Here is a 24,204-nt window from a genome sequence, read left to right as displayed (position 1 = left end):
CGGACACGTTCCTGTGTGACCTGATCTAGGTGGGAGCTGCTTCTGCAGGGGGTTGGGCTGGATGAGCTCTGCAGGTCCCTCCAACCTCCCCCATGCTGTTATTCCATGATCTATTTAACCCCAACGTTTCCATGGTCCCTTTTCCTCTCCTCCATCCCCAGCCTGACCCTCTGTGCATCCCACGTTGCACATAAATGCAATGTATATAAATGGTGGGTGTCAGGAGGACAGGGCAGCACTTGCTTCTGTTAAGTGACAAGACATCAGCTGGAACACAAACAGTTCCCCTGGCACAGGAGGAGAAAGTCCTTTGGTGCTGAGGTGAGGGAGCCCTGGCCCAGGCTGCCCAGGGAGGGTGTGGAGGCTCCTTCCTTGGAGCTCTTCAAGACCCCCCTGCACACATTTCTGTGTGACCTGGTCTAGGTGGGAGCTGCTTCTGCAGGGGGTTGGGCTGGATGAGCTCTGCAGGTCCCTTCCAACCCCCCCATGCTGTGATTCCATGATCTGTTTCACCTCAACGTTTCCATGGTCCCTTTTCCTCTCCTGCATCCCCAGTCTGACCCTCTGTGCACATAAATGCAATGTATATAAATGGTGGGTGTCAGGAGGATGGGGCAGCACTTGCTTCTGTTAAGTGACAAAACATCAGCTGGGACACAAACAGTGCCCCTGGCACAGGAGGAGAAAGTCCTTTGGTGCTGAGGTGAGGGAGCCCTGGCCCAGGCTGCCCAGGGAGGGTGTGGAGGCTCCTTCTCAGGAGGTTTCCAACCCCACCTGGACACGTTCCTGTGCCCCCTGAGCCAGGGGAACCTGCTTGAGCAGGGAGCTGGGCTGGATTGCAGCAGGGCAGGTTGAGGCTGGGTGTGAGGAGGAATTTCTTTGGTGCCAGGGCTGTCAGGCATTGGAAGGGGCTGCCCAGGGAGCTGCTGGAGTCACCGTCCCTGGGGGGGTTTCAGAGCTGGGTGGGTGCTGCACTGAGGGCAATGGGCTGGTGGCTGATAGGGCTGGGACAGAGGCTGCACCCCATGGGCTGAAAGGTCTCTCCCAGCTGAAACCATTCCATGATGATCTCTAGAGGTCCTTTCCAAGCACCAAGTTGTGGGGTTCCATGGTTCTGTTTAACATCTGCCCACAAACACATCAGTGTGCTCAAAACTGACAGGGAATTGTTAATCCTGCTGACAGCTTCTTTCCTTAAAACCTTGATTCTTTGCTTTTGCTCATTTTCCTCCACACCATGTGTGTCCTGGAGCACCTCTTGCATCCCTCAGTTGTTCCAAATTCTGCTTTATGTCTGTAGTCCCCAAGCTTCTGTGTGGGTAAGCAATGGTGAACAGATCCATAGCAGACAATGGGCTTCTCATCAGTGCCAAGATTTACTGCATCTCTTTCTGCTTTAGAAAGAAAAGCCTTGTGCTCTGTGGATAGCCTTTGCCACAGGATATGGTGTGGAATAAATGAAACACCTCGTTGTTCTTAAAGCAGACCCACAGAGAAACAGCAAATCACAGAATGAGAGGTGAGACAAAGGGAGAAACGAGGCTTGTGGTGGGTCAGGGTCGTTCATCCTGACAGTTTAACTCAGCTGTTGCAGCTTTTTCACTGACATTTGGACATAACATTTTATTTCCTCTGCCCCTTAAAGCTTTACTGTCCCATTTACTCCAGAAGCAGGCACTGAAATTCACTGATGTTTTAAGAGATCCCTGAGCAGTCTGTTGTGGATGATGGAGGAGGTGGTAGACCTCTTGTTGGAAGTGTACTTACCCTAAGCACACAGGCAGGGTGTTAATGAGCTGTACCTAATTACATCCACACTGTTGCTTCTGAAACCTGATGGTGAAGACACTGTGAAGCTTGATGTTGAGGGCTTTTCATAACAAAACTGTCTGGAAGCTGTGTGGTGTAGGAATCTGAGAGCTGAACAATGAACTGCAAAGACAGAGCATCTTGCTGCAGGAGGGTTCTGCCTTCATGGCTTGAAGAAATGCTTTCTGAGTGTGGGCTCCAGGTTCTGCAAACAAAGCATTTGTTAAAATGGATGCAAAGCTTTGGGAAAGTCCTTTGGGCTGCTGTCATGCCCTGGGGAGGAGTGGTACTGGGAGCAGTGCAGAGAGGTGTCTAGGAGAATGTGTGCTTAAGAGCTGTGTTGTGAGCTGGCTGAAGGGGTTCAGGAAACACAGCAGCCATCCAACAGTGGTGAGGGGGGAGGAAGGAGGGGAGACTGGATAGGGCATGGATGCAGGGGTGAGGAGGTGCCTGTCTGGGTGGCATTATGCTCCTGACCATCAGGATGAACATCCTTGTGAATGTTGTGGGATCTCCAAGCCCCTCATCAGTGGGTGCTGTGGCAGCATCCAGCCATGCCTCTGGCCTCCATGGCAAGCAGCTTATCCCCTTGTCTCCCCTTAGCTTGACAGGGCCAACACTCCCCTAGGGAGATGGATGTTACTGTGGTGCATCCAGCTCTGTGCAAGGCTTCAGCATCCTCATGTGCTTGGCTGGGCTGGTGCAACTTCTGGGATGCTCTGCAGGTGGTACAAGACACTTCAGGTGAATCATAACCCACAGATCCCTGCTTGGGATCCTCTACAGATGAATCCTTGGCCTTTGTGGTATCAGCTGCTCTCACTCCTGCACTTAGCAGATGAAAATGACTTTACTCTGGCTGGCCCTGCCTGACAAGTGTGATGATGGACCTCTCTCAGCACAGGAGTTTAATGACAAGGGAAATTAACTCTCCCCTTGTCCCCAGAGAGGCAGGAGCTGGCAGCTCAAAGCAAGAGATTTTATTGACTGTGCTTCTTTGCAGTAAGTAGCAACACTCAGCTGCAAACTGATGCAGGGTTGTGTCATTGATGAGATGAGAGGCAAAGGTTCCATGTGTGTGTGTTTATGCTGGATGTGGCAGGAGCTGCTTGTTCATGTTCATGGCTGGATGTTTTTCTTCTCCATCCAACACCTGGTAACCTCTCCCAGTGTAGGAAATCAGCTTCTGCTGGGTTCAGGGAATGGGACACTCTCCTTCCTCATTCCTCTCCAATTTCAAAGGTCAAATAGTTGACCAAAGGTTTCCTGCAGGCCCTGGCTGGTTTCCACTTTGCTACTTACCCCTTCTACTTGGAAGTTGACTCTGGCACCCACTGACTTCAAATCCTTTCCCCCAGGGTCCTGGGAACTTGCAGATAACACAACCAGCACGGTATGAAAGCTTCATTATTCAGAGTCTTTTCCTCTGGGCTGTTACTGTTCTTCATCTTCTGATGCTGTGGGAGTAAAAACCTTCAGCTACAGTACAAACAAGGTGCAAGTAGTTCATTTGGCTTTAGTGCTGAGTTTTGATGTTCTCAGATGAGTTACAGAGATTCTTGGGAGCACCCAGGGGATGCTGTGCAGGGGATGCTGTGCAGTGGATGCTGTGCAGGGGATGCTGTGCAGGGGATGCTGTGCAGGGGATGCTGTGCAGGGGATGCTGTGCAGGGGATGCTGCAAGAACCTGGCTCCTGGCCATTCCTTTCCTTTATTTATAAGCCACCCCTTTATTAACCACCCCTTTCAATCACTGCAGAAGGGTATTTCAGGCTAAGTGGTGGTGTTTTCCTGGAGTTCAATGGTTTCTGCAAAAGGATTAGTCCCTATTAGAGCCTCATTATGTGAAATATTTCAAGGTCCAAAGGGTGATGGGCTGCACACTGCCAGATGGGCTGTGAGGCTAATTAAGTTGTAGTAGCAAAAAAGAAATGAAGGAGTTGGGAGTATTTGGATAGGGAAACACTCCTGTAAGATTCCCCATGGCATTGCTCCTTGCTGTGAGGGCTTGGGGACACTGAGGATGCTCCTTTGGCTGCCCAAGTGCCCATTTGAGAGCAAACAAGAAGCTTGTGCTTGGGATAGAGAAGAAAAACATCACAGAGCAAGGGGTTAGATGTGGAGTGACAGCAGAGCTGTAGAACAGGGACAGCCTCCTAGAAGAGCTGTTTCATGTACTTAGGGAGAATGCTCAGCCTGCAGTAGATGGTCACTTAAAGCAGGGTTGGGAGAGCACTGTGAGGACAGAGCAGGTCCTGTGAGTGCAGTGGGGACTGGGCTTGTTGGCACAGGGACAAAAGGAGATGTTGCAAATGTGCCCTGTACCCAGAGGGTGGTACAGAGCTGGTGAGAGACAAAATCTGAGGGGTGCAGGAGCTGGTCTGCTGGGTGTTAGTGCTCCTGTAGCCAGTTCTGCCTTCAGTTCCCCTGTATTTTCACTTGCTTCTCCTGTTAATTTGTGCCCCATTTACACAAATGAGAGTCAGGAGTGTTCAAAGTGTTCTATTGGGCTTCTCAAGGAGATGCTAATGTTGGAAGGCAGAAACATGCATTGCTTCCAAGACTAATGATTCCATGCTTTCTGGCAATCCAGAAGATGGCTTAGGAAGGGTTGAGCTGCACTCCCTGGACGTGCTGATGGCTCTGTGGGAGCTGCAGCTCCAGCAGCACTGAGGAGAGCTGGGGAGCAGGGAGGAGGCAATAGCTCAGCTCCTGCACCTTAACACACTGCACTGACACCTGGAAGAGACTTGAGGGACTGGCAGCAGTCACAGGTTTAGGCTGAAGAGGCAGAGCTGGAGGTGTCAAGCATCATGTGAGCTGGGAATGTCTTACAGGTTATGCCATCAAAGGGGAAGGCAGAAGTGTGTTTCAGTAGACAGCTGGAGTGGGCTGTGGATGTTGAGGCTTCTCTGCTCTTAGCAATTCCAGCTCTGCATCTGGGACAAGGTTTTAGGTTGCCTGTAGCTGGAGACTTTGTACTCCAGCAGAACCACTTGCCCACAGGATTGTGAGATCAGCACTTCAGCTGCCAGCAGCGTGCCCAGGTGGCCAAGGGCATCCTGGCCTGGATCAGGAATAGTGTGACCAGCAGCACCAAGGAGGTGACTGTCCCCTTGTACTCAGCACTGGTGAGGCTGCAGCTCCAGGGCTGTGTTCAGTGCTGGGTCCCTCCCTACAAGAAGGACACTGAGGGGCTGGAGAGGATCCAGAGAAGGGCAACAAAGCTGGTGAGAGGTCTGGAGGGCAGATCTTATGAACAGTGGCTGAGGGAGCTGGGGATGTTTGGCCCAGAGAAGAGGAGGCTGAGAGGAGACATGAGCACGCTGTACAACTGCCTGAAGGGAGCTGCAGTGAGCTGGGGGTCAGGCTCTTCAGTAACAAGTGATACAACACAAGGAGATGGATTTCAGTTGGAGCAGGGGCAGTTTAGATTGGACATGAGGAAGGACTTTTTCACTGGGAGGGTTGTTAAGCATTGGCACAGGCTGCCCAGGGAGATGTTCAAAAGACACACAGGGGGAGTACTGAGGAACACAGCTCAGTTTAATGATGGGCCTGCAGTGAGGGGTGAGGAGTTGGACTCAATGATCACAGAGTCACAGGGTGGTGGGGGTGGAAGGGCCCTGCAGAGCTCATCCAGCCCCAGCCTCTGCTCCAGCAGGTTCCCCTGGCTCAGGGGGCACAGGAACGTGTCCAGGTGGGGTTGGAAACCTCCTGAGCAGGAGCCTCCACACCCTCCCTGGGCAGCCTGGGCCAGAGGAGAGTTAATGACAGGTTCCACAGTGCTGCTGTGCCACATGGGGCTGAGGGGATGAGCCCACACACAGCTCCCTGCTTCAGCCCCAGCTGTGCCATGGCATGGGCAGCACAACCCCAAAAGTACACAGAGTGGTGGGGGCTGGAAGGTCCCTGCAGAGCTCATCCAGCCCCTGCTACAGCAGCTCCCCCTGGCTCAGGGGGCACAGGAACGTGTCCAGGTGGGGTTGGAAACCTCCTGAGAAGGAGCCTCCACACCCTCCCTGGGCAGCCTGGGCCAGGGCTCCCTCCCCTCAGCACCAAAGGACTTTCTCCTCCTGTGCCAGTGGCACTGTTTGTGTCCCAGCTGATGCCCATCAGCCCTTGTCCTGGCACTGGCTACAACAGAATCAAGTCCTGCCCCAACCTCCTGACCTTAAAGGTCTTTTCCAGCAGTAGCAATCCCATGATTCTACATTTCTGTGGCTGCTCAGGTCTGTTTGGAAGAGAGGGATGGCTGCAGGCAGGACTGACCCTCATCATGTGTGTGTGCCCCTGCCAGTGCTGTTTCTCTTTTAGGGGAATTCAGGCCAGATGATGGAGTATCACTTGTAGTCCCAGTTGCTTCTGGGTGGTGTCAGACCTTGCTGGGAGTGCTCTCACTTTTGGAGCTGCACAGTTTCTTGTGAATTGATTGTTGGGGAAGAACAAGGTGACACAACCACAGCAGGGAGATGGGGATCACAGGTATTAGTGCAGAAATGCAATGACTGCCATCCTGCCTGGACACAGCTGGTAGGTGTTCCAGGAGCTGGGATGAGATGCTGCAGACAGGCTGAATTTCCAGCACTGGCCTCCCCAAAGCTTTGCTTTGTTCCAGCAGACTTTTGTGATCAGTCTTTCCATGATGCTTGTTAAATCTGCAGAACAAACCAGCAGTGTTGGATGTGGCACATGAGAGCATCTCACCAACCCCTTCCAGTTCCACAGGCAAATGCAAAGCCAGGAAGGTTTGTGAGTGGTTCAGAGTAAGTGGTGTCCATGAGAGATGAGCCTCAGGAAGGATGGAGATGGCTGCCCTGAGCCAGCAGCATTGCCTAAACATCAGACAATGTGACATTAAAGCCCATTTGCCACTGGACATGTTTCTGGGAAGGGACTGGAGTCTGTTTATTTCAGCTTGTGTGTAATCTTTTGGCTTGGCTGAGGGAAGGAATGGGCTATAAAAGATGGGGTGAGGTAGCTTAGTGTTCCAGCAGACTCAGTTCTCTCTCCATCTGCTGACACCTGCACGTTGAGCCACACTTCTGTGTCTGGTGACATTCTTCTCTTCCCTTTAAGTTGCCTGCAATAGCTCTGTTGTGTTGCTGGGAAAGGCTTTCCTGCTTTATCTTGCAGTTACCCTCCAGCAGGATTCCTGCAGTCCAAGGGAGCAGCAGCTTTCACTCACCCTCTGTGCTGCCACTGAGTGACCTTGGCTGGCAGCACTGCTGGCTTGGGGCAAGCACGCTGTGCCACTCAGCTTCTGCTTTTAATATGGGGCTTTCATTGGAAGAGCAGCCTGTTCAGCCAGCTGGGATTAAAAAAACAAGCTAAAATGGAGATGGCACTTCAGTGTCTCCTCTGCTTTGCAGTGCCCTGGAATTCTTTGGTTGGAAGGGGAAGGTTTATTTGCACAGTGGGTAAACACAACTGAATTGAAGCTGCTAGCTGAGTGTTCCTGGCATTGGCTCTGCTGCCCTTGACTTAGCAATAATACAGCTTTGCAAGTAGAAGAAAATCCTCAAGCAGAATTGCATGCCAAATGTTAAGAGCACTAATGAAGCAAGAATAGCCCCACCACCCAGGAGAAGCCAGGGCTGCTACCTCCCAGGCAGAGGAGAGCAGCCGTGGCGTGGGCAGCCATCCAGGAGCCCCACTGCCTGGTCCTTCACCAGAGGAGGAGGAGAAAAGGTCAGATCACTGAACCATAGCAAGGGAGTGAGCAGGGGCATCCAGGATAATGCACTGCAAGTCCACTTAATTGACCTTAAGAGAGTTGTAAGAGTAGGGGAAAATGCCATCAGAACGTGGACCAAGAGGGACTGTGCAGCTCCTGGAGCTCGGTCCTGCTGTGTCTCTGCCAGCACATGCTCCTTCTGGGAAGCCCATGGGAATGTGGTTTTGCACTGAGAGATGCACAAGAGCATCTCAGTGCCCTGCAGAAGGCCAGGGCTGAGCTGGGGGAACAGCCAGGCTGGACTCCCAGCTCCAGGGCGAGTGGGGACACTGACAGAAGCAGTTGCAGCAGTTCAGGGTGGAATTCCCCTGCAGGAGTGGGGGGGACATGCTGTCACCTGCACCCTCACTGTGGTATTTTGTGATCCCACAGATCCCATAAATGTGTCTGAGATGCTTGCAAAAAGCCTTTCCCTTCCCTTGGAGGGCTGAGTGTTTGCTGCCAGCCCAGCTTTCCAGGCTGACATCTGAGAAGGGCGAACCTCACATGCTCTGGCAATTGCACCATTGTTCAGTAACTGAGCTTTTGGTTCAGCCCAAAGACACTTTGATTCACAAAAGAGCAGGTAAAAGAGAACAGAAACCATTCTTTATGGCTTTGTTTTTAGTTGCTCAAGCTTGGATTCCCATGGAGTGTGTGGAGAGCAGCTAATGCTGATGCAATGAGACAGCATCAGAAGCAGAAAGCTGTTCTCCTGGTGTAGGGCTGTGGGCTCCTCTGCTGCTGGGCTTGGGGGGGGTTTATATGCAACTGGGGAGAAGTGGTAGGAAAGAGATGGCATTGGAAGAATGAGGTGTCCACAAATAATGTACAGACATTGGTTTGATTAAGTGTAATCCAGTGCCCTGTTAGATTAGCCTGCACTGGTCTGTGTGATGAAAGAGTCTCTCCTCTCCTCTCCTCTCCTCTCCTCTCCTCTCCTCTCCTCTCCTCTCCTCTCCTCTCCTCTCCTCTCCTCTCCTCTCCTCTCCTCTCCTCTCCTCTCCTCTCCTCTCCTCTCTGTGTTTGAAAGCAAACAGTTGACAACAGTGCAGAGCTGAGGCACTGGCTCAGTGTGTGAGCAGAGCTGAAGTGCTGCCAGGCTGGGTCTCCCAGCTGCAGAGGGATGGGATGTGCACAGAGCCAGGTCTCCTTCACCTTGCAGATCCCCATGGGGTTGCTGCTGGCTGACATCTGCACAATCTTTCCCCCAGTACCTGTGCTGCTGGAGCATGGGGCATCTCCTGGTGTCCTCAGTGAACTGTAGCTCTGCTTTGCATGATGCACTGAGTGAGTAGCCAGCTTGGCTCACAGATGCTGCTCCCCTGGGCAGCAGCCAGGCTTTCAGCATGCTCTGAGAATGTGTTTGCCCCAGAGCTTTTCCTATTTTCATACAGAAATTGTCATTTTGTGGCAGTCAACTGAGGAAAAGTTACCTGACATATTGCAGCAGAGCCTTGCACCCACTCATGGGCTGTCTTCAGAGCAGTGGCCTACCAGAGATCCCACAGAGAGTCTCATTGCTCTTTGATTAAGGGCTGGGATGTTAAAAGAGGTTTTTCTAAGCAGTCCATCAGATATGGAGCTCCTGGAAGTGGCTGAGTTGGGAGGAGCCTGGCAGTGTGAGGTCAGTGGTTGGACTCAATGATCTTAAAGGTCTTTTCCAACCATGGTGGCTCTGTGACTGTGATTCCACACTTGGTGAAATGAAAACTCAGTGTGATGGCAGCTACTGGAGAACAGTATAGACCCAGGTAAGCCCTGTGTGTGTGTACATTATGCCTGGTGGGCTTAGTTCCAAGCTGCTTGGTTGCCAAGCTCTGTTCATCCAGGCAGAAGCTTCCCAGAGCCTGTGCTTTGCCCTGCAAGTGGTGCTGGGTGACAGTTTGTCCATGGCTATGTGCTGAGGTGCTGCAGGTGGAGCTGAATACTCCTGAGCCCTACCTCTGCTGCCAGTCTGCCCTTCAGCCACTGCTCATCCCATCTGGGGATCCCTTTGGAGCTGGCACACTGCTCAGAGAGGCCCTTCAGTGACATCAGCCACGGTGCATGGCCTTGTGTGCTGCCATCACTGCTGCCAGCCTGCTGCAAATGCAGTTCCTCCTTGCTTCCCAGACTGCCTGTGATGCCCTGGATGAGCACAGTGGGACTGGGCCCTTGTGTGAGGGGTTTTTGCCACCAGCTGAGCGGGAATCACTTCGTACCATGACATGAATCTTTCTTTGACGCCCTCCAGTGGGTTTGTCGTGGTTTAGGCCCATCAGGGAACAAAGGCCAGGATTAGCCTCGAGTAGTGAAGAGGCTGAGGATTGCTCAAGGGCAGGGAGGGCTTAATTGCTGCTGAAGGTTCAGGACAAAACAGACCAGGCCCCAGGTTTGAAGAGGCTGAGAATTGCTCAAGGGCAGGGAGAGCTTAATTGCTGCTGAAGGTTCAGGACAAAACAGACCAGGCCCCAGGTTTGAAGAGGCTGAGAATTGCTCAAGGGCAGGGAGAGCTTAATTGCTGCTGAAGGTTCAGGACAAAACAGACCAGGCCACTCGGTTTGGGGAAGAAAACAGAGACTAATTGAATGCAACATCAACTAAAACATACCCCCAAAAACCCAAAACATCACCAAAATGAAACAACCCAGAGCAATACATCAATGAAGAGTCCAACCAGCCTTTTGAAGAACACCTTCTTGCCACCCCTCCCCTCTTCCCGGGCTCAGAGCCCTGATCCCGGGGCTTTTACCTTGTCCCCCCCTGAACGGTTCGGGGGGGCAGGCAGTGGGGGCCTCAGTCAGTCTGTTCCCGATAGCTTCTGCCGTTTGTCCCTCCTCAGGACGGGTGAACTCCACACCAGTCCTCCCTGCGAGTCCGTGGGGTAACTCACACGCATGGCAGCCCTGCACGGGCTGCTCCGATGCCCACTGACTCCAAAGGCTGCAGCTCGTCTCTGCCTCTCGTGTGGGGCTGCTCTGCGGCGTGCAGGCTCTCCAGCACGGCCTGGGCCATGGCCCCTCCCCACACAGTCCCTCTCCCGTCCGGGCTCACTCACACGGAGCTGCTGGGAACTCTCGGCCCTGCCATGGATCTCCAGAGGCTGCAGGGGCACAGCTGCATTCTCGCCACGGCTTGCAGAGGGGTCTCTGGTCTGGTGCTTCTCCTTCCTTCCTCCTCCTCTGGCTGAAGGGTCTGTGTGGTCGCCTCCATCTTGTATCACTGACACCTCCTGACTCACATTTCAAACTCCTGTTCCCTAAATAGTGATCACAGAGGTGCCAGACTGGCCCAGCCAGGCCGGAGCTGGGTGTGAGCCCAGGAGCCGGGGCAGAGGCCACAAACTCTTTACCACTGCAACCCGCTCCCCCTGGTACCAAGCCAAAAGCTGCTCCTTGCTAAACCAGAACAGGGTTTCAGGCACTACTTGGGTGGTTCTCAAGGCCTGTGCTTTGCCCATGGGGCTGTGGTTTGGGGGTTGCTCTGGGAGGGAATGGTGTGAGGGGAGACATGCAGCAGCCTGGGCTCTGAGAACCGTGACAGAGCGTGGAAAGGGGCTTCACGGAGAGCAGCGGCTTTGGGGTGGCTTTAGAGGAGCAAAGCCCAGAACTGGCAACTCAGAGGATGCTTCCATGGGATTCATTAGTAGCTCTGGGCCCAATAAACATTTAAAAAGACATTAAAGTAGCAATTAATCTTTTTTTTTCCTTCCTCTCTCTCTCAAAACAAAACCTGCCTGAACCCAACAACCACAGCCAGTCCCCTCTGTGCCACTGTCACACTGCCAGGGGAGGGAAAGGAACAGAATGAAGGCTCTGTGTGCTCATCTAGGATTTATTGTGGGGTTTTGTGTAGGAGCCACCCAGAGCTCTGTGAAGAGCCCTTCACTGAACAAATAAGGCTTTGCCCCTCCTTGGCCCTGAACTGTCTCCAAGTGCAGATGCCATAGGGAAGGGCATGGAGCATAGAGCCACAGAGTCACAGCGTGGGGGGGTTGGAGGGACCTGCAGAGCTCATCCAGCCCAACCCCCTACCCAAGCAGCTCCCACCTACATCAGGTCACACAGCAACGTGTCCAGGGGGGTCTTGAAGCCCTCCAAGGAAGGAGCTTCCACACCCTCCCTGGGCAGCCTGGGCCAGGGCTCCCTCAGCTCAGCACCAAAGGACTTGCTCCTCCTGTGCCAGGGGAACTGTTTGTGTTGCAGCTTCATCCCATCACCCCTTGTCCTGGCACTGGCTACAACACAAACAAGTGCTGCCCCAACCTCCTGACACCCACCATTTAGATACTTTTAACTATTGCTGAGCTCCCCTCTCAGTCTCTTCTCCAGGCTGAACAGCCCCAGGTCCCACAGCCTTTCCTCACAAGGAAGATGCTCCATCCCCTCAGCATCTTGCTGGCCCTGCACTGGCCTCTCTCCAGCAGTTCCCTGTCCCTCTGCAGCTGGGGAGCCCAGAACTGGCCCCAGGACTCCAGATGAGGCCTCAGCAGCTATGGCAGAGCAGAGGGGCAGCACAACCTCCCTGGCCCTGTGCCCACACTCTCTTGCTGCCCCCAGGCTGCCATTGGCCTTGCCCACGAGGCCACGTTGCTGCTCATGGGCAGTTTATTCTCACCAGCACTGCCAGGTCTCTCTCCTGGAGCTGCTCTCCAGCAGGTCACCCCCAGCCTGTGCTGGTGCAGGGGGTTGTTCCTCCCCAGCTGCAGGACTCTGCCCTTGCCCTTGTTGAACCTCAGCAGGTTCCTCTGTGCCCAACTCTCAGCCTGTCCAGCTCTCACTGACTGGCAGCTCAGCCTCTGGGCAATCAGCCAGTGCTCCCAGTTTGGTGCCAGCAGGGAACTCACTGAGGGTCCCTCTGTGCCCTCACCCAGGTGGTTGATGAGGCCAATTACAAATACCTATTTGTGAGGCCAAGTGCTTGTGCCCTGCCTCTGTAGCTGGGCTGTGCAGGTCCCAGGTTGGGGGTCAGCAGCCTGCTCTGAGATAAATGAGCCAGGAGTGCAGGTTTGCTGGAGGGGCTGAGCAGCCAGGGGTGGCTGATGGAGCTGCAGATACTCAGAATTGCCTGTAATCAAGGCTCTATTTTGGGACTTAGGTCTGTAGGAGGGGGTGATGCTCTGTGCAATCACCAAGGTCCTGGGTGAAAAGCCCCCAGGTGCAAGTCATGCAGGTGCATGGGCACAAAACAAACTTGTTTCTAAGACAAACTTATAAATAAATCCATCAGTGAGGCATTAGCTGCTGCTGTCCTCTTGAATAAGACATGCTAGTGAGGTTTTTGGCCCTTTGTGCAGTCAGGGGGCCAAGGCAGGCCAGGCTCTGCAGGGGGAGTGGGGCTTGTGCAGAGACCCCCTGCACAGTGGGGTCTGCACACAGAGTGCAGAGGGGCTGGATGAGGCCAAATGTGCAGCCTCCAAACTCTGCAGGGTAGGAAAGTGTTTCATCACTACCTACCAACAGATTTGGGGACAGGGAGCTCTTTGCTGGCTCTGGTGGCTTTGTCAGCTCCTGAACACCCTGTTGGTACAGCTCATCTTCCTGAATTTCACTGCCTTGCCTGGTCCTTGGGATGCTGCCTGAGGCTGAGACACCCTGCCTGCTCAGCAGGAGCATCCAGGAGCTCAGGCAGAGCCTCATGAGCCTCACCAAATCCCTTGCTGAAGGTAATTGAGCTGCTTTCTTCCAGACTGCAAACCCTGAGGCAGCTGCTTGCATTAAGCTCCTGAAAGCTGCAGTTGGCCTGTACCAAGATGGTCAAAGTGAAGGTCCTTGATGGAGAAATGAGGGTGAGGGAGCCCTGGCCCAGGCTGCCCAGGGAGGGTGTGGAGGCTCCTTCCTTGGAGGGCTTCAAAACCCTCCTGGACACGTTCCTGTGTGACCTGATGTAGGTGGGAGCTGCTTGGGCAGGGGGTTGGGCTGGATGAGCCCTGCAGGTCCCTTCCAACCCCCCCCATGCTGTGACTAAGTGGTGCTGAGGCTGAGGAAGCTGCAACCTCTGTTCTCAGGACTTGCTGTGTATCACCCCTGCTCATGGTTGGGTGTGTGATGAGTCTCCATCTCCCACATCCAGGCTTTGGGTTATCAAATGTAAAGCAATAAGCAGTGGCAGCAAAACCCTTGACAAGATGCAAATTGTCTTGAATGTGTGGAGGGGAGGAAGGAAAAAGAGCTTTGTGTGCATTAATCTGAGAAGAAATGGATGCTTTGGCTCATGCAGCTGAAGGCACTCTGCTGTAGATGTTTGCAGAAGCCTTTGTAGTCTGGAAAAGCTGTGTTTGGGTTTTGCATCTGTTGCTTTTAATAGCAAACACATTCTGGGCTCAGTCTGCCCTGCAGTCGGTCGCCTGCCTTTAATCCCAGGCTCAGCACCAGGCAGCACGAGCTCACTGAGCCAGTTGGGATTCATTAAGTGCCTGGGCTGGTTGGGCAGGGCTGTGTGTCCTGTAGCAGACTTGATTTGCCTCAGGCCCTTGGTTAGCTGGAAGGAGAGAATGGACTGAAGCCAGGCTCTGTGCTGGAAGCAGCATCTGAAGATTGGGTAGTTAAATCCCTGCAGAGCAGCCGGCTGGAGGAGCAGAGGCCAGCAGCTCCCATCCTTGCCTTTGGGGTCACCTCACTAGCAGGAGGGGATGGAACCTCTGACTGGGCTTGTTTTTTCCCTTTTAATGAGAAACCTGGAGCCTCACAGGCTGTTTAATTACAGTGCAAGGTGTGAAGCATGACTAAAGCACCCCCTGTCCCTAAAGCTGGTGTTTCCACGGGGGGGCTGTGGCAGCAGCAGCCTCTGGGGCAGCCCAGGCTCACTGGCAGGTCTCTGCCCTCCTTCTGGGTGATGCTGAGGGCAGAGATGGGGTCCAGAGGTGCCCCTCACAGCTGTGTGTGTTTGAGGCTTTCCATGAAGGGACTCTGTTCAGCTCTGAGGGAGCTGAAGGCCAAGATGGGGGATGAACATCCCTCTGGACTGTCTGGCAGCCACTCTGCCAGTTTGGACCTGGGGAGTGGGATTCACCTTGCCCAGTTCCAAATGTCTGTGACTGGGCTGATGGTTGAGGCTCTTTGGATTGCCAGTGGGAGCACAGTGATCATGTGGGTGATGCCCAGTGTAGATGCACTTGCACTGGAGGAGCAAGCCCTTCCTCACCCACACGTGTGGGCAGCTGAGGCTCAGGAGGGGAAACGATGCTTCTGTGGCCACTGCACAAAAGCATTTCAGCCTCTTCTTCCTGGTGAGTTTGGTTTAGGGATCATTCAGCTCTTCTGGGAGTAGAACATCACTGAAGGTGTTTCTGGCAAGGTGTGTGCATGGCCCTGCATTAACACAGGGGTGTGCTCAGGGACAAACCACCACCAAGGCACCTGCAGTGCAGGAGATGCTGGGAGCCAGTTCCATGGGGAGTGAGGAGAGTGCAGGAGATGCTGGGAGCCAGTTCCATGGGGAGTGAGAACAGGGAGGTGTTGGGATGGAAGGAGCTTTCTCATGTCCCCTGTTCCCCCAGCATGGATGGGAGTGGGAGCCCTGGCCTAGGAGCAGCCAGGAGAGCTGTGCAAGGGAAAAAGCCCTTGTGGCAACCAGTGAAGTCTGAAATACATCTTTGGAAAGGCTGTTTGATTCTAGTGGACATTTCTGGGGCTGCTGCTGGGGGATGCTGGTGCCCCAGCTAACAGCACAGCAGGTCCCTGGGAGCTTTCCTCTCCCCCACCTCGAGCTGTTGCCAGATCCATCCCCAGAGGCCACGGTGAGGGGCTGACTGAGGGGCTGGGGCTGGCTGCCAGGGCTGCCCTGCAGCCTTCCTCCAGCTCCTTGGGAGTCAGCAGCTTTTGACCCAGTTCCCAGCCTGTGTCAGCACCAAGGGGGGACCTTTGTTTATAAAAAGAACCCAAACACACACACACAAACAACCCTCAGCAAGGGAAGAACCCCAAACCTGAGCAACCAAACCCCTGTCAGGAGGATGCTGTTTAAAAACCAGAACCCAGCTCCCACCACCAGCAGCCCTCACAGATCCTCACAGCAGTTTGCCTGAATCTTTCCAGCCCTCTGTCAAGACAATCTCTCCTTTGAGCAGGGCTTTGTGATGCTTTGTTTTATCTTGGTGATGAATGAATGCCTCGTTTCCTCTGCTGGGTGTGGAGGTGCCTGTGGCCATCTCCTCAGCACAGCTCAGAACTGGCTCCTGCCTGCTCCAGGGACTGGATGAAGCCCCTTCAGCAGCCCAGTGCCCAGCAGCCCAGGCAGAAAGTGATGTGGAGGGCAGGAGGGGATGGGGCTGGTGCTGAGAAGCGAGTGGGAGCTGTCAGGAAAGGCAGAGGAAGAGGAAAGCAACAGCAGAGTCCCAGGCTGGGAACCCTCCTGCTGAAGGGGGTTAGTGTGAAGTCCTGAGCTGCTGGTTGGGCAGAGAGGAGCAGGAGCCTGAGCAGAGAGCAGGGCACTGCCCAGCCCTGCAGCAGCTGCTGTGCTGGATGTGGCTCAGAGCTGGGTCCTGGCAGAGCATCTATGCCCCAGGGCTTCTGTCTGAGCTGGGTGTAAAATGCCAGCAGGGTTACAGTGCAGTTGAAGCAGCTCATCTGCTGGGTTGGCAGAGGTTAAAAGCTGTCCAGTGTGTTTGCATTTCATGAGCTGTTTTAGTGGCAGATGATGTTTTTCCTCCCAGGAGATGAAACCTGGGTGGGTTTGAAGGAGGCTGCTGCACAATGGCCTGGGATGATTAATTCAGTGCTGTGATGCTTTGTCTCTCCTTGTTAAGTACCCTGAGAGTAAGGACTGGCACTGAGGGGATTGGATGTGACACATACAAATCAGGAGTGCTGCAGGAAGCTGGAGGCTTCACAGCATTTAACTGCCTTGTACCCAGTTGCCCTTGAACCTGAGATGCCAAAAGTGGGAGAGCACCTATTGCCTTTGCCTTGGGGCTGCCACTGCCCCTGTCACACTAAAACAGGCACCCTGGCTGCTCCCAGGTGAGCCAGGCAGTGCTGTGCTGGAGTGGCTGAGCACCAGAGAGGCTCAGCCCTGGGCAATGTGAACAGGATCAGCAAGCCTGGGTGGCTTTTAGATGTGAGAAAGGCACGTGGCCACTGTCACAGCACACTTGGCTGCTCTGGGGAGGTTTGCTGAGGGCTGTGAAGCCTTCTGGCTGCCCTGGCTGCTCTGGGGAGGTTTGCTGAGGGCTGTGAAGCCTTCTCACTGCCCTGGCTGCTCTGGGGAGGTTTGCTGAGGGCTGTGAAGCCTTTGCACTGCCCTGGCTGCTCTGGGGAGGTTTGCTGAGGGCTGTGAAGCCTTCTCACTGCCCTGGCTGCTCTGGGGAGGTTTGCTGAGGGCTGTGAAGCCTTCTCACTGCCCTGGCTGCTCTGGGGAGGTTTGCTGAGGGCTGTGAAGCCTTCTCACTGCCCTGGCTGCTCTGGGGAGGTTTGCTGAGGGCTGTGAAGCCTTCTCACTGCCCTGGCTGCTCTGGGGAGGTTTGCTGAGGGCTGTGAAGCCTTCTCACTGCCCTGGCTGCTCTGGGGAGGTTTGCTGAGGGCTGTGAAGCCTTCTCACTGCCCTGGCTGCTCTGGGGAGGTTTGCTGAGGGCTGTGAAGCCTTTGCACTGCCCTGGCTGCTCTGGGGAGGTTTGCTGAGGGCTGTGAAGCCTTCTCACTGCCCTGGCTGCTCTGGGGAGGTTTGCTGAGGGCTGTGAAGCCTTCTCACTGCCCTGGCTGCTCTGGGGAGGTTTGCTGAGGGCTGTGAAGCCTTCTCACTGCCCTGGCTGCTCTGGGGAGGTTTGCTGAGGGCTGTGAAGCCTTCTCACTGCCCTGGCTGCTCTGGGGAGGTTTGCTGAGGGCTGTGAAGCCTTCTCACTGCCCTGGCTGCTCTGGGGAGGTTTGCTGAGGGCTGTGAAGCCTTTGCACTGCCCTGGCTGCTCTGGGGAGGTTTGCTGAGGGCTGTGAAGCCTTTGCACTGCCCTGGCTGCTCTGGGGAGGTTTGCTGAGGGCTGTGAAGCCTTCTCACTGCCCTGGCTGCCCTGGGGAGGTTTGCTGAGGGCTGTGAAGCCTTCTGGCTGTCCTGGCTGCCCTGGGGAGGTTTGCTGAGGGCTGTGGAGCCTTCTCACTGCTCTGGCTGCTCTGGGGAGGTTTGCTGAGGGCTGTGGAGCCTTCTCACTGCTCTGGCTGCCCTGGGGAGGTTTGCTGAGGGCTGTGGAGCCTTCTCACTGCCCTGGCTGCCCTGGGGAGGTTTGCTGAGGGCTGTGAAGCCTTCTCACTGCCCTGGCTGCCCTGGGGAGGTTTGCTGAGGGCTGTGAAGCCTTCTCACTGCCCTGGCTGCTCTGGGGAGGTTTGCTGAGGGCTGTGCCCATGCCAGCAGCCTCCTCGTGCCCGCTGCAGCTCTGGCACCCAGCTCTTTGCTGAGGGATCCAGCAGCAGAGCAGCAGGAGGGACAGGCTGGGGGAGCAGAGAGGGCTGAGCTGTTGGGAGCTGCAGGTTTCAGGTACCTGAGGTGTGATGTTAACCTCCTGCACAGGTTCAGTGAGTCAGTCCCCTCCTGTGTGTCCCTTTGCCTCCCCCAGGCAGGGCACTTGTGCTTTGCTCTCCTGGCTGACAGGAAAAATCCAATCACTTGCTCCAGCCCTCTTCTGTCCATTTTAAAAAGCCCTTTAAAAGCCATCTTCCTCTTGAAGAGAAATTCCTCTCACATCTGCTGCCTGCCAAGCAGCCTGCCAGAACACTTGTGCCAGGTGAGGTGCATGTCAGGGGACTTCAGCTGCATTCCATCCTTTCCCTCTTCCCCTGAGCTGAGCACACAAGCTCCCTGTTCCAGGAATGCTCATTCAATGTGGCTCTTTGCCTTCAAGTTTGTCATCAGGAAAGCAGAGAGATGTTTCCACTGCTTTTTGGTGGGATGCTGCTGAGGATAAGCAGGGGAATGATCCCTGTCCCTGTGGAGGGTTGCACAGAACATTGTGTGTGTGACAGTTACATCCTTGCACAGAGCTTTGTGCATAGCATTTACCACTCAGGGGGTTCCCAGGGGTGCAGTTGTGGGGTGCAGTCCAAGAAGGGCACAGTGCCAGGACAAGGGCTGATGGGATGAAGCTGGGACACAAACCACTGGCACAGGAGGAGAAAGTCCTTTGGTGCTGAGCTGAGGGAGCCCTGGCCCAGGCTGCCCAGGGAGGGTGTGGAGGCTCCTTCTCAGGAGGTTTCCAACCCCACCTGGACACGTTCCTGTGCCCCCTGAGCCAGGGGAACCTGCTGTAGCAGGGGCTGGATGAGCTCTGCAGGGCCCTTCCAGCCCCTCCATGCTGGGACTCTGTGCAATTCTCCCACACTGTGACTGGCTGACCCCAGGCTGGGGTCTTGGTCCCCTCCTGATGTGCCAGGGGCTGAGAGCACTGAGCAGCTCTGTGTGCTGTGGGAGATGGAGGCAGAGGAACCTCCACCTCAGTGCTGGGGCTGCTGACACAGAGTCAGCAGGGCTCAGCTTCCCAGCACCCACTGCCTTCACTTGCCACTCTCATTTGCTAAATCACTGATTCTCTGCAGTCTGGCTCTCCCAGTGACTCAGGCATCTCTTATCTAGAGCACTGATTCTCCTGTTTCTCTGCAGCTGAGGGCAGGAGCAGCTCTGGGGAGCTGTGTGGCATCCCAGCTGGCAGCTCTGGCAGCAGGCCATGGCAGCAGGGGGGATGCTGCCCAGGCTCACTGCTGTGGCAACCCAGCCACAGACCCAGCGAGCCAGGGGGGTGAGGCATTGCCCAGGGCCAGAGTGTGGCTGCAGGAAACTGCTCCCAGAAAGCCATTGCCAAAGGCCAGCTCTGCCCTGTCCAGGAGCATCTGAGCCTGGCAGGGCAGTGGGAAGGGCTGCTCCCCCTGCTCTGCCCTTGCAGGAATGTGCTGGGGCAGCTGCTCACTCCCAGCAGCTCTCTGCTCACACCTTGGGCTGTTGTGTTTAAAGCAGGTGGCACTCAGGCAAAGGTGCCTGTTGAAATGCTACAGCAAGTGCAGGGTGGGGAGGAACAGAAACCATTTGCTGCCCTTTAAAGAGGATGCTTGGCCATCCTGCCCTCGCCCCCAGAGCCGTGGCCACTCCTCCCACAGCCCAGTGCCCCACTGCTGCTTTAATTAGGTTGCTCCTCTGAAACCAAAATGTGGAACAGCAAAGTGCTGTCAGCTCAGCCCTTCAGCTGGGACTCTCCTGAGAGCAGAGGGAGGCAGGTCCAGGGGAAGGAGGGGTCCAGGCTGGAGCTGAAGCCCTCAGTCACACAGCAGCGTTGTGCTTCCAGCCGTGGGGAGACGTGCCCAGGCTTCCCACTGAGCTCTGCCCAGGTATGAGGGGCAGGGAAGCTCTGGTGATGGAGGCTCTGAAGAGGGGGGATGTCAGTGTGCTCTGCATGTGTCTGCTCTTGCTGTGCAGGGGGAAGGGGAGCAGCAAATGGGCTTTAACAGAGCAGTGTGTGGTGGCCAGAGCATCTCAGAGCATCTCAGCTGGAGCAGGCTGGGCTGCCTCCCTGGCCAGGGCATGCAGGATGAACCTGCCCTTTGCCAGGTTAGCTGCTCTCACAGAAAGAAATCCACGTTTGTCTGTGGCCAAGGAGGGAGGCTGAGCAGGCACCAAGCATGGAGAGGGGCTGGGGGTTCCCTGGGCCTTGTTTCACAGGGATGAGAGCATCTGTGCATGGAAGGGAAGGGTGCTGTAAGCAATGGCCTGAGGGCAATGGCTGGAAGAGGCTGCTGCAGAGCAGGCTGCAGGGGGCAGGGAATGGCTCTGCCCCACTGATGCTCTGCATGCCACAGCCCAGCTCACACCAACCCTCTTGGTGCCCAAGATCTGTCTGTGGGGCAGAGCCACCATCCCTGGGAGCCTTCCTCCTCCTCCTCCTCCTCCTCCTGCTGCTGCTGCTGCAGGGCCATGCCTGGAGGGGAGGTGAGCTGCTGCACTGCCTGATCTCTGCACCCATGCATGAAGTACCCTGTTGCCCTCTGCTCACAGCACCTTCCTGTCCCTGCAGGGCTGCAATGTCATGGAAGACCAGGACCTGCGGGACATCGGCATCGGGGACCCGCAGCACCGGCGCAAGCTGCTGCAGGCGGCTCGCTCCCTGCCCAAGGTCAGCTCCCACCCTCAGCCCTGCTGGGCTCAGGCACAGGGCTGTCCCAGCTGGGCACAGGAGCAGGGCTGTCCCAGCTAGGCACAGGCACAGGGCTGTCCCAGTTGGGCTCAGGCACAGGGATGTCCCAGCTGGGCACAGGGACAGGGCTGTCCCAGCTGGGCTCAGGCACTGGAGCAGGGATGTCCCAGCTGGGCTCAGGCACAGGGATGTCCCAGCTGGGCACAGGAGCAGGGATGTCCCAGCTGGGCACAGGCACAGGGATGTCCCAGCTGGGCACAGGAGCAGGGATGTCCCAGCTGGGCTCAGGCACAGGGATGTCCCAGCTGGGCTCAGGAGCAGGGCTGTTCCAGCTGGGCTCAGGCACAGGGATGTCCCAGCTGGGCTCAGGAGCAGGGCTGTTCCAGCTGGGCACAGGGACAGGGATGTCCCAGCTGGGCACAGGGACAGGGATGTCCCAGCTGGGCTCAGGGACAGGGATGTCCCAGTTGGGCACAGGAGCAGGGATGTCCCAGCTGGGCACAGAAGAAGGGATGTCCCAGCTGGGCTCAGGGACAGGGATGTCCCAGTTGGGCACAGGAGCAGGGATGTCCCAGCTGGGCACAGAAGAAGGGATGTCACAGCTGGGCTCAGGGACAGGGATGTCCCAACTGGGCTCAGGGACAGGGATGTCCCAGCTGGGCACATGGGAAGGGATGTCCCAGCTGGGCTCAGGAGCAGGGCTGTCTCAACTGGGCACAGGAGTAGGGCTGTCCCAGTTGGGCACAGGGGAAGGGATATCCCAGCTGGGCACATGGGAAGGGATGTCTCAGCTGGGCACAGGCACAAGGATGTTTCAGCTGGGCACAGGCACAGGGATGTCCCAGCTGGGCACAGGCACAGGGATGTCCCAGCTGGGCACAGGGGAAGGGCTGTCCCAGCACAGGTACCAACACAGAGGAGGAACCAAAGCCAGCCCCTGTGACTCCAGCCATGTCCCTGTGACTCCAGCCATGTCCCTGTGACTCCAGCCATGTCCCTGTGACCAGCACAGGGGCCACAGGGGCTGTGGGAAGGGGACTGGGAATAGCTGGGGGGAGGAGGAGGTTGGGCTGCCAGGCTGTGAGGATGGGCTGACTCCATGCTGGGCAGGGAGTGTCTGTCCCAGCTGCTGGTCTTCATCCCAAGATCAAGACCCTGTTTCTACAGCAGTGGCTTTGCTCTAAAGCTGCCAGCAGAGCAGTGGCCTTCAAACTGATTTCAGTTGATGCTTAAAGTGATTTGAATGGATTGATTGACACACAGCTTGGGCTCCCAGCCCCCTGGGGCTTTTAACCCCTTCCTTGTGCTCTTGCAGTTGAAGCCCCTGGGCTGTGATGGGAACAGCCAGCCCTCAGTCCCTGCATGGCTTGACTCCTTGGGGCTGCAGGATTACATTCAGTCCTTCCTCTCGAGTGGCTACAGCTCGATTGACACTGTGAAAAACCTCTGGGAGCTGGAAATAGTCAATGTGAGTATTGCCTTTCCCTGCCCACCCTCCCTCTGGGGCTGTGGCTGGGTGGGAGCTGCTGGGTGGGAGCAGAGGGGAAGCTTTGCTCTGTGCCACCAAGATGCTGAGGGGATGGAGCATCTTCCTTGTGAGGAAAGGCTGTGGGACCTGGGGCTGCTCAGCCTGGAGAAGAGACTAAGGGGGGAGCTCAGCAATAGTTACAAACATCTCACTGGTGGGTGTCAGGAGGTTGGGGCAGCACTTGTTTGTGTTGTATCCAGTGACAGCACAAGGGGTGATGGGATGAAGCTGGAACACAAACAGTTCCATTGAAGCATAAGGCAAAACTGTGTCAGTGCTGGAGTGAGGGAGCCCTGGCCCAGGCTGCCCAGGGAGGGTGTGGAGGCTCCTTCCTTGGAGCTCTTCAAACCCACCTGGACACGTTCCTGTGTGACCTGGTCTAGGTGGGAGCTGCTTCTGCAGGGGTTGGGCTGCATGAGCTCTAAAGGTCCCTTCCAGCCCCCCCATGCTGTGATTCCATGATCTATTTAACCCCAACGTTTCCATGGTCCCTCTTCCTCTCCTCCATCCCCAGTCTGACCCTCTGTGCACATAAATGCAATGTATACAAATGGTGGGTGTCAGGAGGTTGGGGCAGCACTTGCTTCTCTTGTAGCCAGTGACAGGACAAGGGCTGATGGGCATCAGCTGGAACACAAACAGTGCCACTGGCACAGGAGGAGAAAGTCCTTTGGTGCTGAGCTGAGGGAGCCCTGGCCCAGGCTGCCCAGGGAGGGTGTGGAGGCTCCTTCCTTGGAGCTCTTCAAGACCCCCCTGGACACGTTCCTGTGTGACCTGATCTAGGTGGGAGCTGCTTCTGCAGGGGGTTGGGCTGCATGTGTCTGCTCTTGCTGTGCAGGGGGAAGGGGAGCAGCAAATGGGCTTTAACAGAGCAGTGTGTGGTGGCCAGAGCATCTCAGAGCATCTCAGCTGGAGCAGGCTGGGCTGCCTCCCTGGCCAGGGCATGCAGGATGAACCTGCCCTTTGCCAGGTTAGCTGCTCTCACAGAAAGAAATCCACGTTTGTCTGTGGCCAAGGAGGGAGGCTGAGCAGGCACCAAGCATGGAGAGGGGCTGGGAGTTCCCTGGGCCTTGTTTCACAGGGATGAGAGCATCTGTGCATGGAAGGGAAGGGTGCTGTAAGCAATGGCCTGAGGGCAATGGCTGGAAGAAGCTGCTGCAGAGCAGGCTGCAGGGAGGTTTCCAACCCCACCTGGACACGTTCCTGTGCCCCCTGAGCCAGGGGAAGCTGCTGTAGCAGGGGCTGGGGCTGGAGCAGCTCTGCAGGGCCCTTCCCACCCCTCCATGCTGTGGTTGTGAGGCTCTGTGCTGAGGGCAGGAAAGCCCAGCCCCAGTGAGTGTGTCCCTGCAGGTGCTGAAGGTGAACCTGCTGGGCCATCGCAAGCGCATCATCGCCTCGCTGGCAGACAGACCCTACGAGGAGCCACCCGCCAAGCCCCCGAGGTTCTCACAGCTCAGAGTGAGTCACTGTGTGTGTCCCCTGCCTGCCTGGCCCTGCACAGCCTGCTCTCCCCTGCCCTGCCTCTCCTCCACTTTCCTCCCTTTCTTTCAAAGAGCTAAAGCTGTGTAAAACCCAGGTCCCAGCACAGGCTGGGGAGTGAACTCTGAGAGAGTAGCACAGGGGGAGGGAGCTGGGGGTGCTGGTGGGCAGGGGGATGGGCATGAGCCAGAGCACCCACAGCACTTGGGCAGAGTAAAAACAACCCCCAGCTTTGCCATTGTGCTGTACAAAGTGTGCCATGGCTGGAGCCCACAGGCTGCTTGGCCAGATGTGCTCCCACTGAAGTGGCAGATGACATCAACTCACCTTTCTCCTTTGTGGGTCTCTTTGTGGGTACTTGATGCTGGGGAGGCTGCACCTCAGCTTCTGTGTTAATTTTGAGCCCCTCACTCACTGCCACAGGGACACTGAGGGGCTGCAGCGTGGCCAGAGCCGGGCACAGAGCTGGGGAAGGGGCTGGAGCACAAGGGGCTGGGGAGGGGCTGAGGGAATGGGGGTGTTGAGCCTGGAGAAGAGGAGGCTGAGGGCAGCCAGCAGCACTCTCTGACACTCCCTGACAGGAGGCTG

At 55.9% G+C, this 24,204-nt stretch overlaps 1 protein-coding gene across 8 annotated transcripts in view; it reads left to right on the top strand.

The window, feature by feature from the left end:
• ANKS1A (ankyrin repeat and sterile alpha motif domain containing 1A) overlaps positions 1-24,204 on the top strand; it is a 129,356-nt gene that overhangs the window by 90,763 nt on the left and 14,389 nt on the right. For all 8 annotated transcript variants that reach the window (XR_009820256.1, XM_062013300.1, XM_062013301.1 and 5 more), the window contains 3 exons: positions 20,490-20,588; positions 21,925-22,077; positions 23,488-23,595. Coding sequence is in view for 7 of the 8 variants with exons in the window: in XM_062013300.1 (XP_061869284.1) it covers positions 20,490-20,588; positions 21,925-22,077; positions 23,488-23,595 (360 nt within the window). In the remaining variant the exon portion in view is untranslated. The remainder of the gene's footprint in view (positions 1-20,489; positions 20,589-21,924; positions 22,078-23,487; positions 23,596-24,204) is intronic.

Source organism: Colius striatus, chromosome 22 (genome assembly GCF_028858725.1).
Source record: "Colius striatus isolate bColStr4 chromosome 22, bColStr4.1.hap1, whole genome shotgun sequence".
In the NCBI taxonomy this organism is placed as follows: domain Eukaryota; kingdom Metazoa; phylum Chordata; class Aves; order Coliiformes; family Coliidae; genus Colius; species Colius striatus.
This window is presented reverse-complemented; position numbering and strand designations above follow the sequence as displayed.